Genomic DNA, 15,541 nt, shown 5'->3' with positions numbered 1-15,541 from the left:
TCAACTCCTCCAACCGTGTCCTGCCCTTCAGTGGGGGCTGGGACCTGGGCTGACCTGTGCAATCAGAAACCCAGGGATGGGAGCTGTGGTGTGGGAGGCTGCTTCTCTCCCTACACTGAGGGATTAAAGTGCTTGGTTCTGCAATAATTATACTTAAAATCTTTTCTTTCTGCTGAAGCAGAAGAGATTTGGTTTTGTAAGGAGCACCACTTGCCCTGGCTGGTAGCAAAACACTGTGGTTGGGATGGCAGAGGGGCAGGCAGGAGGACAGGCTGGACTCCCAAAGGTGGCAACATCTGGATCTCTGCAACTCCCACCAAGGGAAGATGTCCTGCATTACTTTTTTAAGAGAGCAGCCCTCACAGCAAGAGTCCTGTGGGACAGGGGACAAAGGATGAACTCCCCTATTTTCCCACCTTCCCAGGAAAGCCTTTGCTGGTTGCCTCAGCTCATCATTGCCAAGGTACTCCTGTCCTTACAGAGTTACGGAGAAGGACTTTGTATAGTAAAAATCAATGTGAGCTTTTCCTTTCTTCAGAAAAAAAGGATCTTCAAAATGCAGCTAAAGAATTTTTCTGGACAGAGTAATTAAAGAAATCCAAACCTCATCCCCAGAGAACTGCACTCCCCTTCCCACCAGCAAGAAGTTCCAGCAGATGGGAGTGCTGCAGGGGCACGGAGGGGACTGTCCTCCCCCCAGCAGGTGACACGGGTAGGCTGTGGCTGCTGTCACAAAGCTGCACTTCAACAGGTCAGGTCCCAGCCCAGGCTGGCAGGAGGAGGTCGATGGGCAGGAGCTGACGTGTTCCACCCCAAATTCAGTGCAGGGATCCCTGTGGTGTCAGCTGGGGGGGTGGACAGCCAACCTGCAGGAGCCTCTCCCAGTGTCAGACTCGAGGGGATGTTGGATCCAGTGGATAAACCACCAGGAGAGGCAGAATCCAACAGCCCAGCCTGGTCCCCAGGCACTCCTGGGACCCTGCAGGTTGTGCCACGTCAAGTTCACCTGCCAGCAGAAGTGGATTTCTGTTTTCTCAGCCAAATCCTGAGGTCAGCATTCCCCTGGGTGCTGATCACAGCCTTCCAGGAACCCTTCCAGCACTTCAGCTTTGTCCCTGCAGCCTTCAATCCCATTTTCAAGTGACAAGGACTTTTGGAGACTTACACAAAAAATGTTTTAATGCCCACCACACGTAACATTTCTGAAAGCAGGACATTAGATGATGTGTCAGACTCAACATGCAGAAACAGAGACCCCCAGCAAGGGCCAGGGCAGCAGCTTGGTGAGGAAAAGGGTTGTTTTTGGTAAAGCTCATCTTAAATTCAAAGTGCAGATAAATACTTGCTTGGGTCCCTTCTGCCCCACAGGCTTTCTTATCCCTAAGATATTAAACTCTCTCCACATCTCTCCTGCCATTTGCTATTGTTGCTGGGCTTTGCCCTTTTGTTTTTAATTGCCTACACAGAGTCTGATATCACCTCAGCTCTGGAATACACCATGGAGTTGCTTGCTGAGTGCCTCCAAACAGGTCTTGGAAAAGGCAGATATACAAAAATATTTACCAACTATGAAGTAGAAAAAATATCTTTGGCTTGCAGATTAGTGGGGGTTTCTTTCCCTTCTTATCCCAGAAATACAGCTGAGATGCCAGAGCTAGTTTTCCTCCCATCTGAAGCTTTTCAGTGGAGACAAACTGAACCCAAATACAGGAGCTTTGGATCAAACTCCTGCCTTTTCCATCGGGGGCTCTCAGGAGAGGGGTTTGGAAGAGATGTCAGTTTTACAGCAGTGCCATCCATCTCCTGTCCAGCAACAAAAATGTGGCCATTTTACTCCCAAGTACTTAATTTTATCCAAGTAACACCTCACAGTTAACCCAGCCACAGGGATTTTGATTCTCCTCCTGCAGTAACATAAGCCTTTAGCTGCTGGAACAGGCACCTCCTCAGGGACTGTTTTATCAGTACATCTCTGACCTCCCAGCCTCTCCCACAGCTCTTTGAGCCATATTTTAATTTTAATATAAAAGAAACTCCCTAACAGCAGCCACAAGTTTGCTGCCATTGGTCAGGGCCTCCCTTTCACCAGCTGAAGTACCAGGTCCTGCTGCTTTCTCCTGTGGATCACCTGTGCAGCCACAGGCTCAGTTCAACACGATGTCAGGGAACTAAGAATCCATCATGGGTTTGGAGGGGAAAAAAAAGCCTAACAAATGTATTTTGGTATTTGTACAGCAGATCCATGTCCCACCAGTCCCAGTGGATCCCTGTGCACAAAGACCTGGCCAGTCCTGAGAGCCCAGTGGCTGCACCACATCCAGGTCAACTCAGTCTGTCCCTCACATCATTCCCAGGGAAAAGCCACATTCCTAGAATCCCAGACTGGTTTGGGTTGGAAGGGACCTTTAACATCATCCAGTTCCAACCCCCCTGCATGGGCAGGGACACCTCCCACCAGCCCAGGTTGCTCCAAGCCCCATCCAACCTGCCCTTCAACACTGCCAGGGATGGGGCAGCCACAGCTTCTCTGGGCAGCCTGGGCCAAGGTCTCACCACCCTCATACTAAAGAACTTCCTCCTCATGTCTCACCTAAATCTCCCCTCTTCCAAGGTTGTCCAAGCTTTTCTCCCCCAAAACACCACCCAGGTACATATTGCCATCTACATATTAGGCCACTCCTTTCTCTCCCAACCTTGGGTCCCCAAACAAGCCCCAAACCAAGGACAGGCTCTTTCCACACGGTTTGGTGATGTGTTTGAGGAGCAGAAGCACACACAGAGCATGAGCACAGGCTGTGCCTCGACCTCCTCCCTTCACCTGAACACCCACGGCACGGGGGGCAATTTCAAGTGCTCAGACTTAGCCCAAACAGGCACCAACAAGAGAGACTTTGGCATTAGAGGCTAATTTGAGTGCAGTTCCCTAGAGGAAGGCCCCACATCTGGAAAATTAGGTCGAGAAATGGAATTTCTTCCTACAAAAATCCTGGCACTCAGATATAGAACCAGTTACCCAGCTCCAAAACAGGGGAGCTCCCAAAAGTAAGTCAGGAGAGGGAAAACAGGGGAACGTATCCAGGCCAACAAAACCCTGAAGGAGACCAGTTATGGAGCCATGACTTCTGAGGCTTTCTCTGTGGTCTCCTGCCCCTTGGCAGCAGCCATCTGAAACTGTGGCACGTAGGGCACCACAGCTTTATACTGCAGGCTGCTTTGGAGGAAGGTGTTTAAATGAGGTGGGGAGTGCTGGAGAGCACCCCCCTCTGCCAGCAGCTGGGCTGTGTGGAACTGACACAGCAGCCTGGAGCTGTCTGTCCAGAAAATGTCCCTCTCTCTTTTTTCCAGGGATGTTATCCCGAGGTAATACAGGCTCCTCTCAGGACTGTCTCCTCCTGGGAAAGTGTCGCCCTGATCTGAAGGCTCTGAAAATCCCTCTGAAGAAACCAGGGAAAGAGTCTTGCTGGGCTGCCTGCCAGGAGGGTCAGGCAGCACCAGGAATGTCCCATTCCCCACCTCCCAGGAGCTACTCGAGAAGCTGCCTGTACCCAAGGAATCTTCAGCCAAGAGGCATCTATCAAAACAACTCCTTGGGTTCATCTGCTGTTCACAAAGCCCGCTGGATCCAGAGTGACTGATAACAGCTGCATATTTAATATCTGTCTGCCTGGAGATGTCTCCACTGGTTCCATCATCCTGGGAGAGCTCCGAGAAGCTGCTGCTGTTGAAATGGCTGCTGGAGCAAGCGGAGTCACGCTCCGAGTCCTGAATTTTTGGAAACATGGAATCCATTGCCAAAAAATCTGGTGTGTCTTTTCTCAACACTTCAGTGACACTGATGTCTTCCAGCACTATTTCTGGTTCCAGAAGAAGAGGCTCAAATGACATGGCTTCAGGGTGCTTGATCAGAAGATGCTCAAAAGTTTCAGGCTAGAAGAAAAGAGAGATTTTCACGCTCAGCTATTATTTCACAGCTTGATTGGAGTGTGAAGCTCCTGATTTGAAGGATCACAGACAAAACCCCCACAGTTCTAGGGACAGTGTTTTGTTGAAAATCCTCCAAAGCACATTTCCTCTTTGTGTGTAGGTGAAGACTTGAGGGACAAGACAAGTGAGGACCTGCTCATGTGGGAAGGGCTGCAGAGCAAGGGTTCAGTGAGGGGCTCAGCACTCCAGCCAGGGGGTCACTTCAGCTGAGATGGAAGCAGCTGAATGGTCCCATTCATATCAAGAATAATAAAATGCAAATACCATTAAAAAGAGACACGAGTGCTTTGCAAGACAAAGGTCTTGCAGCCTTAGATGCCCTTTTTTTTTAATTTAGACTGCATAAACAACAGACTTAATAGTCTTCATGTCAACTAAACTAACTTTCCCTGCTAGGATTGTATTATTTAGGGGCCATTTCAGCTTTTCTGCAGTATTTTTAGAGCATTCCCACCTGCACAGCAGCTGTATGTTTCAACTCCATGAAGAGAAACGGGTTTATTTTGGAGTGGGGGATGCTTTGCTGTGCCTGGTGTAGATGCACCTCAAATACAGAGTGGGATGAACTGACAGCAGAACCAGAACTCCCAGCTGCAAAGGAAAACTCACTCGAGAAACACACATTTCCTAATGAATCCAAGACAAAACAAACAGATACAAACAGATCTTGTGTGTAGCAGCAAACCGTCTCTCACAGCAGGAAAGCTGCCAAAACAACCAGGAACATGTCAAAACACTGAGGCTAGGCTACAATTACAGCAAGGATACAGAGACGTGCACATCTTCAGCTCCTGCCTCAGTCTCACCAGCTGCAGGGATGTCTGTGCCCTGGTGGCCAAGCTGGTGAGCAGGTTTCCAGCTGCTTTCTACTTGCCCCACACAAGCCCCATCACCTTCCCACACTGAAACCAACCTGCACACCCAAATCCCTCCTAGTCTTCAAAATAATCTCAATCATTGCACTTTAAATCAAGCAGCTACTGCAAAGAGCTGTGGGCTGCTCCTACACTGCAGCCATCAGGCCCTAGTAACTGACCTGGGAAGTCCCTTCCCTCTCACAGGTTTGCTCTGTCACTCCAGCCACTCTGTACCAGCCACGGGGGCATTTTCAAACAGGTGACACAGAATCAAAAAATCACAGAGTATGCTGGCTTGGAAGGGACCCATCTATTATCAGGAAGATTTTGAACAACCAACAAACTCTGTCACCTCCTGCTACCTCTGCCCTTCTCAACCAGCAGCTGGTTTATCCTGCACAGAAGATGGTTCCTTCAAACCCTGCCTGCTCCCTGGCCCCAGAATCTGCTCTGATAAATGCAGGTGGGTGCCCCAGAAAACATGCAGATCATATTGCCTGCAGAGATGGAACACAGCACACAGACATGTTGCTTGGCAAAGGCCACCATCTGTCAGCTCAGGCAGCACTTCCTAGAACACCTCAGATGTTTAATCAAATACAATGCATAACCCAACGTCCTGAGGCAACACAAACCTGCCTGCCAATTCCAGAGGAAAGCTCAGGAACACTGAATTTCCACAGAACTTGCACACCTGCTGTAAGTTGGGCACCAGTGGTGTTAAACAACAAAGCAGCTGCAGAAAACTCAGGAGAAAAGTCAAGGTCACAGGTCCCCAGTTCCCAAACTCTGCTGAGCAGATGAAATGGGATCTAAAGAACCAAGGAATTCCAAGCAATGTGTTTTGACTTCCTGCTCACTCTAGGGTTTATTTGTCTCACAAGCAACAGGCTAAATCTGAGCTGGAAACCAGGTACCAAACCTGAGAAAGGTTAAAGTCAGAATTCCCTTGCACTCCAGCTGCTACACACAGACCTATCAAAATGTGCTGCTGGCCTAGTTCTGCCATGGCCAGAGTTTGACTTCCATGTATATTTAATTTTACACATTGCAAATAACCCCAGGGACATAGCAGGGTCACTGAGACATGCATGAGCATTTGCAGAATTAATACTAACTTCCCTGTGGAATATTTGAATCATGCTCAAGCAGTTTTCTCAACATTAGAACCCTAAAGCTTTTTTTATTTCATTTACTACTTCATTCAGCAATTAAGAGGAATTTTTATTATTTTGACATTACACATACATGTAAAGGCTTGAGAGATGGAGTCTAGGTGCAAGATTGTCTGTGTTAGATGAGGATTTGAAGCTCCTCTGCTGTGAACAACATAAGGATAAAATACTCCTCTATAAATCAGAGAATCATGGAATGGGTTGGAAGGGACCTTAAAGATCATCCAGCCCCAAACCCCCTGCCTGGGCAGGGACACCTCCCACCAGACCAGGCTGCTCCGAGCCCCATCCAACCTGCCCTTCAACACTGCCAGGGATGGGGCAGCCACAGCTGCCCTGGGCAACCCGGGCCAGGGTCTCACCAGCCTCACAGCAAAGAATTTCCTCCTCATGTCTCACCTAAATCTCCCCTCTTCCAGTTTTGATCCATTCCTCTTCATCCTCTCACTCCCTGCCCTTGTCCAAAGTCCCTCTCCAGTTTTTCTGGAGCCCCCTCAGGCACTGGAAGGTGCTCTAAGATCTGCCTGAGCAAGTGATAAACCAAGTTTTGGTCTGGAACACAGCACTTGCTCCTAATTTTTGTGAGGGCTTTGTAGATTTTTGACAGAGCTACTTCCAGGATTCACTGTATTTAAACAAATCAGCATTGTCTTGAATCTGTGCTTCCTGTCTCCTGAAGAGAAACAGAAACATCTAACCACTCTGCCCAGGGGCCTGGGAGCTGGCCCAATGGTTCAGCAGGCAGTGACCATGATCAGACTCCAAAGAATGTCCATTCTCTGTTGAAATGAAATAAAATAGAAGACGAAAAAAGAAACCTTCACTAGGAATGTAAATTACACACCTGAAAAATCCTCTGCTGCTAGATGCTCTTTCTTTCAGCAACAACAGGCTTGAATTTAGGTTCTTGTCTCTATGATTGCACTCTCAAACTCTGGGACCTTGAGAAACTTTGCTGGTGCAAAATGGCCAAGTCAACATTATGAATCCTACTTGTCACAGCTCATCAGGTCTCGGGCCCCAATTCACATGCCCAGCAGGAAGGCAGTTCACCCCAGCAAAGGTGTTGGCCTTTGATACACAGGTGGCTCTCCCTGAGTCCACAAGGACACCACCTCCAGGGTTATACAAGCAATTAACCCTCCAAAGAGGTGTCTCTGCTCCTGGCCCATTTCACAGGGTCCAGTACTGAGCCAAGAGCAGTCAGGACCCTGGGGTGGGGGAAGAAGCATCACCAGGGCAATACACACCTTCTGGAAACTAACACCTTGGGCCCAGGAGCAGTTCTTGGGGTTTGGAACATCTTCCCAAAACAGCCTCTTCATTCTGAAATACGAGGTAAATGCTGGAGTTGGTACTGTTCATACATTCCATGCTGCTGTCACTCACCTCTGCTATGTCAGAAAAGAAACTCTGCAGTTTTATTTATCCACAGCACTATGACAATGAAACAATCACTCTGGATATGATAGATGGCCAAAGTGTCACAGAAAAAAGAAAGAAAGGAGTGACATACCAGGGGGCAGTTTTGCAAAGAACCAAAGGTGCAAGGCAGCCTGTGCTGAACATGACCCCAACCCACCTTCCACCAAACTCAGAGGGACTTTTTTCAACTGGCTTTTACTTCAGACCTTAGTTTGTGGTGACAATTAAACATGGAACAACCTCAAAGGACACACCACTTGTTAACCTGCCCACTAATCAGCAGAGGTGAAGGCTGAAGAGAGACTTCACCATCTGAGTGCAAGGACACCAGAGCCCAAGGGGCCACAGCCTGATCTGCACACAGGAACAAGCCCGTGCACTCAAGACACTTTAAATCTTGGTGCTGTATCCCAGAGAGTCTCCTGCCTTTTATACAGCACATCAAATAGATGATCAAATTCATTCCCAGCCTCCCCCAGAAAGACCCTGCCCAGCAGTTCAGCAGACAGGCAGCATCTAAGCTGCATCACCTTCTTCTGAACACCTTCTGGGACTTTCCCTGTGCCAAGGAACAACTGACCTTTGGTGTGAAACCAGCAATGCTCCCAGCAGCAAAACTGAGGTTGAAAGAACTATTGGCAGAACCATATAGAGGTTGGCATTATTCTCACTTTCATATCCACCTGGAAATAGAAGGAATTTGGATAAAAATGCAGTAAAATCATTAGTGAACAACTAGTTTGCAACAGGGAAATGACACCTCGTAGAAACAACAGCTTAAAGACACACAAAAAAACTTGATAAACAGTTTTATTGCACATCAACAAACCTTTACCTTGAGAACAGAGAAAAAGGGATTATTTTTAATACTGAGGTGACTCCTCCATCCTTGTGGGAGGTGCCCACTGCTCCCTTGCTATGAAGAAAACAAATCAGAGCTTATGAAATAAAAGTCCACAAGTGGAGAATGAAGAAGCACAGGGAGCTGGGATCTCAGCTGTTAAGTCCACACTGTTGAGTATGGGAATTCAGGCCCCTCACTCAACCCATCCCACAAAGCTTTCAAATTAAAGCAACTGAAGTTAGGATCACTGCTTATAGTTATATTACTTTACTACTGACTTTTTGTTTTGTTTTGTTTCTAAAGATCCAGACTTCTCCTGCATTTAAGGTTTACTTTGATGAGCTCCTATTTCATGAACAACAGGGAGAAAGATCCTGTTAAGTCACCTTTGGCAAACTGATCCGTCGCTCTGGACTTGCCAACTCCCCCAGCAAACACAGGGTACAGGCTGAACTGGTACTTCTCAATCAGAATAAAGTGATCTGCAAAGAGGAAATCAGCCTTCTGAATCCAAACTCTGATTCTCCTTTTAAACAATTCCCTCCACAGAGGCTCTGGTCAAGTATCAGAGTTCAGATCAGCCCAGGGAGGGGAATAATTAAAGCCATCTTTTATAGATAGATCCATTAGTAGCAGAAGATTAAAACTATTAATCTATGCTGGATAATCTAGCATTATTCTGTCATGGAATTAACACCTTTATGGAGCTATTATAAAAAATTCCTAAGATTAAAGCCAAGATGCAAATGGAATGCATGCATTAACTTAGATAATTAGCTGGTGTACTCAATATTCCAGAACTAATTTGATTGTATTGCCAAAATATGAACAAACTCCAGAGCTTCATTCTTCCTTAACCTGATTATTAATGCAACAGTCAATCCTCTAATGATAATCAGGAATTGTTCCACTGGTCCCAACCATAAAAGTCATCAGAAACAGAGAGGGGGAAGGAGGGATCTGAGAGCTCAGTAATTCCATGTTTTGCTGTTCCCTTACAAATTAATTTACTGTGTCACTTTTCAAGTGCACACTCACCATAAAGATAATATTTCCTAATATTGGGAGGAACTCGCACCCACTTCATCTCCTCCTCTTTGTTAAGGTTCTTCCACTCAATGATAAAAGATGTTATCACATACGTTTGAGGTGAAAGCACCCACATCAAAACCACACACGTGCTGTTCACGGGGTAGGCATGAAGAGACTGCACAGCATCCACTGGTGGGACAAGGAGAGAACAGAGTTACAGGAGCTCAGAGGCAAGGGGAGAGCTGGGGGAGCAGGGGAGCTGTTACCCACACACAAGTGACTGCTACAGCTTCAGCACTTTGTAATTTACTTGTTCAGTTCTTATCTTCTGTATCACAAAGCCTTCAGTTCACATAAGCAAACACATTTCTCTCTCTCTAGGCCAGCAAAGCTTGGTTTACATCAGCTCTTCCAAACACTAAATAGATCAAGTTTCTTACCAAAAAAAAAATCCTCTGATTCTCATGTGCACCTCCTTAATTACCACTCCTTAGCCAAAAAATTACCAACAACAACTAAACTGTCAACATGCAGCTAGTAAAGCATGCATGGAGAGCCTGTAAGCTCAGTCCTATTAAATCTCTCCCAAGTAATACACCAGGATCACAGACCAGGTGGACAAAAGGGCTTCCAGAATACCCTTACACACAGTATCAGGAAGCACTTGATCTACAGAAATCCTTTTAAAGTGGCATGAGAGCAGTAAAGTTCTAGGAATAGATTGCAGTAATGCTTCCCACAGTGTGTATTTGCATATGAATGTTGGGCAGTTGAAGGATTCAGAAGCCATATAGCCTTTATTTTACTAATAAAGCAGAGTGTGGCCAAATCAACAGAGGCTGCTTAGGAAGTGGAGCCAAACCTCTGAAAACTATGTACTCTGGCAGCCCACCAGGTGAGCAGCAAGACCATATTTCAGTTTGGAAACAAGAAAACATTCCCTAGCAGGAATGCTGGGTGTTCTTGAGACAAAGTAGATGAAAGATCAGTTCTACAGGAAGATTTGCTATTTCTTTGATGAATCACTTCATATTCTGTCTGTGGAGGGAAGTGCAAGACAACTCTTTTCCCAACCCAAAGATCATCGAGATTGTCATGGGATGGAAATCTCATTTTTCAAACAGCTCTGCTGGTGAGATACTGAATCTGTTTCCCATTTAGAACTGCATGCATCATCATAAAACATTTTTTACTCTAACTAAGGGAATTTTATAACCAAGAAAGCTTTGTCCAAAAGCACCACAAAGGTTCTTGGCATTTCCCACATCTCAGAACGGTTACGGTTCGGTGTTCCTACCTGTGCTCATTTGTTGTGACAGAGTTAAGTTATAATTCATGGAAGAAACTCCGATGGAATTCATGGCTAAAACCGTAACGGTGTGTGTGTGTTCAGTCCACAGGAAGGAGCAGGTCGTGCCGTTCCCAACATCCTCTGACCAGGAGGTGTTTGCTGCTGTCTGATGCTTGACAACGTAGCGGCTCACGCTGCACAGCGAGCGATTCTCCACCAGCGGCTGCAGCAAACAGTGGCAATGCATTCATTCCTCCCCCAGTCTTTGGTTTCAAAACCAAACCCTGTTTGGGCAGAAGGTCCTGTTCCACTTTTAAGAAAACATCACCCAATAAAGACCTTCTGCAGGCTGGCTGCTGTCCCTTCAGCAAAGGCAAGAGAGTCCATTTGCAGCCTTCCTCTCCGCCTCCCCGCGAGCTGCCGCAGCCCCGGCCGCGCTCCCGCTGGAGGGTGGGCAGGGGGCACAGGGAACACAGGTGCCAGGCTCCTGCAGGAACTCCCTGGTTTACCTCAGTATTTTTCAGGATTGAAAAACCAGCCCAGATGACTGCTTACACATTGAACGTGGGCAAACAGGAGTGGGCAGCCACTGAGGTACTTTTCACCTCCCCAACCTGTTCTGCATTAACCTCTTCCTGTCGCTTTGCCCAGTTTACACCAGTTGCAGTGGTGTGTGTACAGGCAGCTGCCCAGGAGCCAGGGACACACTCTGCTCTGAGGTCGTGGCCAGCAGAGCTTGGCAGCTGAAAACTGCACCTCTCATTGTAACTGACAATCTCTGATCCCATGTTATTCTGAGAACAAACAGTAAGTCTCTGACTGCGACCTCCAAGTCACAGAACCACAGAATCCCAGACTGGTTGGGGTTGGGAGGGACCTTACAGCTCAGTCAGTTCCCCCTGGCCCCTCTGTCTGGGCAGGGACACCTCCCACCAGACTAGGCTGCTCAGAGCCCCATCCAACCCGCCTTTGAACAATTCCAGGGATGGGGCAGCCACAGCTTCTCTGGGCAACCCGGGCCAGGGTCTCACCACCCTCGCAGGGAAGAGCTTCTTCCTAAGACCTCATCTCCATCTCTCCTCTTCCAGTTCTCAAGCCCCATAAACAGCAACTGCCCAAGTTTCCCTCCCAGGGCAGTGTGTGGTTCTCATACTCCCTTTTTGGCAATTCTACCAACGGTTTTTTTGGATGGATCAAAGTGAAAGAACAAAATGTAATGGCTCTCACCTCCCACAGGAGTGTAACGTTCTTCTGCCCCCTTGCTGGATCTTCAGTGATGGTTCTCCAGAATTCAGGACCGTGTAAGGGAGCTGCAGGATGACAGTTTTGAAAGAACAGTGTCACGCCTCAGCTTGAAACTGGGCAGAGCATGAGAGCACGCTCTGGAAGCACCCATACCTTTGATGTCTCTTACAAGGGTGTAGGCTGCTCTGCTCCAGTTGCTCCAGTAACCCGACCCATCCAGCTCCCTGCACCGCACCTGGACAACGTACTGAACACAAAGCTTCTGAACCTTTATCACAGCTGATCTTGATACATTTGAAACTTCATACACCTGGAACAGAAGTCAGAATACTCAGAGTAAGAACAAAAGGCTGTTTAGGCAGCTGGTAGAGTCCAAATTCCTGAAAATTCAGCAATATTCCTTTGCTGGATAATGGAAATGCTGATAACCACGATTCACCCCACACCACAAAGTCCCCCCAAACCAGCTAGAGCACTAAATGACCACACTGCAAGGATTCATGCTTCAATCCAGATTCAAAAGGACAGTACCTCCCATGCAATTTCTCCCCTGTTCACAGCATACCGAATCTGGAACGTAAGCTCATTGTTTGTAAATACTGGGTTTGTCCAGCTCACGTTCAGCAGCCCAACCTTCCTGGTGATTTCGGCTTCAACGTCGGAGGGAGGAAGCGGCTTTACTAGAAAATGGAAAGGGAAAAGAAATGACTCCTATGTCTGCACTGACAGTTCTCATCAAATCCAACCCCTGTGGTTTCGTTTCTCCTGTTCCAAGGTTGGCAGGTACCACGTTGTGGCCTCTGCTGTTCCAGGAAAGCTGGACCGTGGCGCAAACATAACAATTCACTGCTCCAGACAAAAGCCCTGCTGGCTGAGCCAGGCAGGGTTTGTCTAAGGGGAAATTCATCCCAGTTTTGACCCAAACTAAAGCCACCCCAGAAAATCTGAAGAAGCGGAGGTATCCAAATCAAAGTTTCTTACAGAATAAATGGGGTGCAGGAAGTCATGGCACACATGGCCCAGAAAGGCAGCTCCTGTACAGGATGGTGACAGACACTTTGCAATAATTAATGGAAATATTACGTTCAGATTTTATTTTACTGACAGGAGATTCCACCAAAATTGGGCTTCTCCAGCAGACTGAGCACAAATGTCACAAACCCCTAGTTTGTTAACAAAGCAAAGCTAGATAAAAAATCTGGTTTGACTAATCAGATGGTGAGTGAGGAGAAAACAACAAAAATAATTGAAAAAGCTTTAAATTTTGGGTGATGCTAGAACAAGCAGGTTTTGTTTTGCTGTGACACGGAGCACCTTTCATCCAGTGGAGGTCAAGTTTTTATTTAAAACGATGACTTGAATAAGCCAGAATTCACAGAATCACAGATTGCTTTGGTTTGGAAGGGACCTCAAAGATCATCCAGTTCCAACCAGACCAGGTTGCTCCAAGCCCCATCCAACCTTGAACACTTCCAGGGATGGGGCAGCCACAGCTTCTCTGTTCCATCAACTCACCACCCTCATAACGAGGAATTTCCTCCTAATGTCTAACTTTCTGCTAGATTTCCTCCCTGGGCAGCATGGGATAAAGCCACCACCCTTGCCCAGGAGCAGAGAGCCAAGGGAGAGCCCAGCCCTGCTGGGCACACGCTCACCCTGCTGCTGCCAGGTTCTCTTGGCCAACTGTCCCAGCAGCAGCAGTGCAGGATCTCCACCTGCCATCCCACACACCACCCTCCTTTCTGACTCTCCCAACAGCTCTCTGATCATCAGTGAACCTGCTTGTCAAAAAGGCACAAAGAGTCCTCTTTGAACTAGAACAGGAGCAATCCCAAAACCCACAAGGCCACCAAATTAAAAGTGATAACAGCAATAATAATTCCCATGTCCCACTCAGCTGTAATACACTGAACTTTGCCTTCCCTTCCTGTGGCATTCAATTTTACTTGCTCTAGTTAAACTCTGCCATCAAAGGATGAGTTAGTTTGATTTTTGGTCTCTGCACACTTGCTTCCCCCCACACCTCATAGCTCTGGTTTATTACTCTGCTTTACTTCACACAGCACTTCTGGGGTCAACTGCCTTGTTTCCTCCCTATACACACTCCCATTTGTGTCCAAAAAACACAAAGTCCAATGAAGGCTCCGAGTCCCAGACCAGACAACAAGACTTTGCACATTTTGCAGTGTTTCAAAACACTCAAACACCGTTCCTGCCTCTTGCTTTTACACAAATTTAAGTAAGTGTCACAAAAGACACTTTGCAAAATCCTTCATGGTCACTATGATTTTAAATGAAAATGTAACTGTGCAAGGGAGACACAGAGGGCTGCACTGCATCAAAGCATAAACTTAACAGCTAATGAAAGACTTCAGAAAAATGAGATAACCAGGAACCTTAACAACAAGACTGCCTTTTTAAAGAGAATACTTGCATTTTCTCTAGGCTGCACAACACCCAAAAGGATAAACTTGCAAACCTGGATGCTTCATTTTAAAGCTGCAGCTACAGCTTCCTCCTGTGCTTGGCAGAATGCATGGAAATAACATTTAATCCCATGCCTTTTAGTATCAAAGCTCTTATGTTTTCATGTTGTTTCCACAATCTAATTTATTAAAAATGCTAGGAAGAAGTACTTTACCTACACCACATAAGGAATGAAATCCAAGGTCACAAGTGAAGAAAGCCATGCACCAATCTGGACCTACCCACATCTGCTGGAACCACACAAGTTGGTGAGGACTCAAGTGTTCCCAGGAAGTGCTTAAACTCTATCCACATGGTATATCCAGATAAGAGAAAAAAAGGCTGAAATGTGCACTCATAGGAATGGTTCTTCTGCAAACTGCATTCCTTCACCTCTGATTTTGGAGAAGTGCTCGGAAAATCAGCACAATAAATTCTGCTCCTTGAAAGAGAAAAAAGAACAGTAACACCAACAGTCCATGAATACATTGCAACAACAAGCTGCTGAGGGGAACTAAACGGAACTAAATGGTGTCACTGGAACCATCTAGGGGGTTTTGATGATTATTTGGATGAATCTTCAACTTGCATCTGCACTAAATGGATAAATGGCACTGCAGTGAAACTCCAAGCTTTGGCTCTTGGCCTGAAAAAAGCAGGACATGAAGACTCGCCCCAGTGCAAAAGCTTTTGGTAAGAGACCAACAACAGGAAGAAACAGGTACAACAAGAGCAGGCACCTCTGCGTTCTCAGAAATCATGTTAGTTCAGAGGTATGTACTAGCAACAAAGAGAGCAAGGCAGATCTCCAGCCAAGAAATTCCTCCAGCCAGGAATATGACTTTCAAAATACCAACTGGCGTCCAGGGGAAAGCTGCCAGGCGGGCTGAGTGGACACGCACAGGGAAGTCTCCAGGAGATGGAAACCCCCCCAAAAAATACCAATTCTGGAGGGTGGCATTAAAATCCCCCAGAGGGTCAGTAGCACGTCTGGCAGCAGAAGACAGGAGAGCTGGGCTCTGGATAAAATGGCACTGGACATCTTATCCATGATGGAAAGTCCTCAGACTCCTCTGAATTTGCCCCAAGCTCGTGCCCAGCTCAGCCCTGTGCCCTGAGTGGCCAGGCAGGTCAGCAGCTATCAGGTCTCTTGAGGTTTTTGTTCCCAATATGCCAGAGAATGTTATGCAAATGGTACTGGTCTTTTCATAACCAAACATTT

The 15,541-nt window shown here is 46.9% G+C and overlaps 1 protein-coding gene across 4 annotated transcripts in view; it reads right to left on the bottom strand.

The window, feature by feature from the left end:
• Positions 1-507: 507 nt before the first annotated feature.
• LEPR (leptin receptor) overlaps positions 508-15,541 on the bottom strand; it is a 35,303-nt gene continuing 20,269 nt past the window's right edge. For 3 of the 4 annotated variants that reach the window (XM_051625488.1, XM_051625487.1, XM_051625489.1), the window contains 10 exons: positions 14,562-14,761; positions 12,385-12,533; positions 12,007-12,163; positions 11,836-11,918; positions 10,615-10,831; positions 9,324-9,506; positions 8,672-8,767; positions 8,022-8,124; positions 7,267-7,342; positions 508-3,927 (listed from right to left, as the gene is read on the bottom strand). In XM_051625488.1, coding sequence (XP_051481448.1) covers positions 3,106-3,927; positions 7,267-7,342; positions 8,022-8,124; positions 8,672-8,767; positions 9,324-9,506; positions 10,615-10,831; positions 11,836-11,918; positions 12,007-12,163; positions 12,385-12,533; positions 14,562-14,761 — 2,086 coding nt within the window. In that variant the 3' untranslated portion in view covers positions 508-3,105. Of the gene's footprint in view, positions 3,928-6,304; positions 6,796-7,266; positions 7,343-8,021; positions 8,125-8,671; positions 8,768-9,323; positions 9,507-10,614; positions 10,832-11,835; positions 11,919-12,006; positions 12,164-12,384; positions 12,534-14,561; positions 14,762-15,541 lie in introns of those variants that run through there. The other variant, XM_051625490.1, reaches the window with a different exon arrangement.

This window comes from Apus apus, chromosome 7 (genome assembly GCF_020740795.1).
Source record: "Apus apus isolate bApuApu2 chromosome 7, bApuApu2.pri.cur, whole genome shotgun sequence".
Taxonomy (NCBI): domain Eukaryota; kingdom Metazoa; phylum Chordata; class Aves; order Apodiformes; family Apodidae; genus Apus; species Apus apus.
The sequence above is the reverse complement of the archived record's forward strand: the minus strand, read 5'-3'. Positions and strand labels throughout refer to the sequence as shown.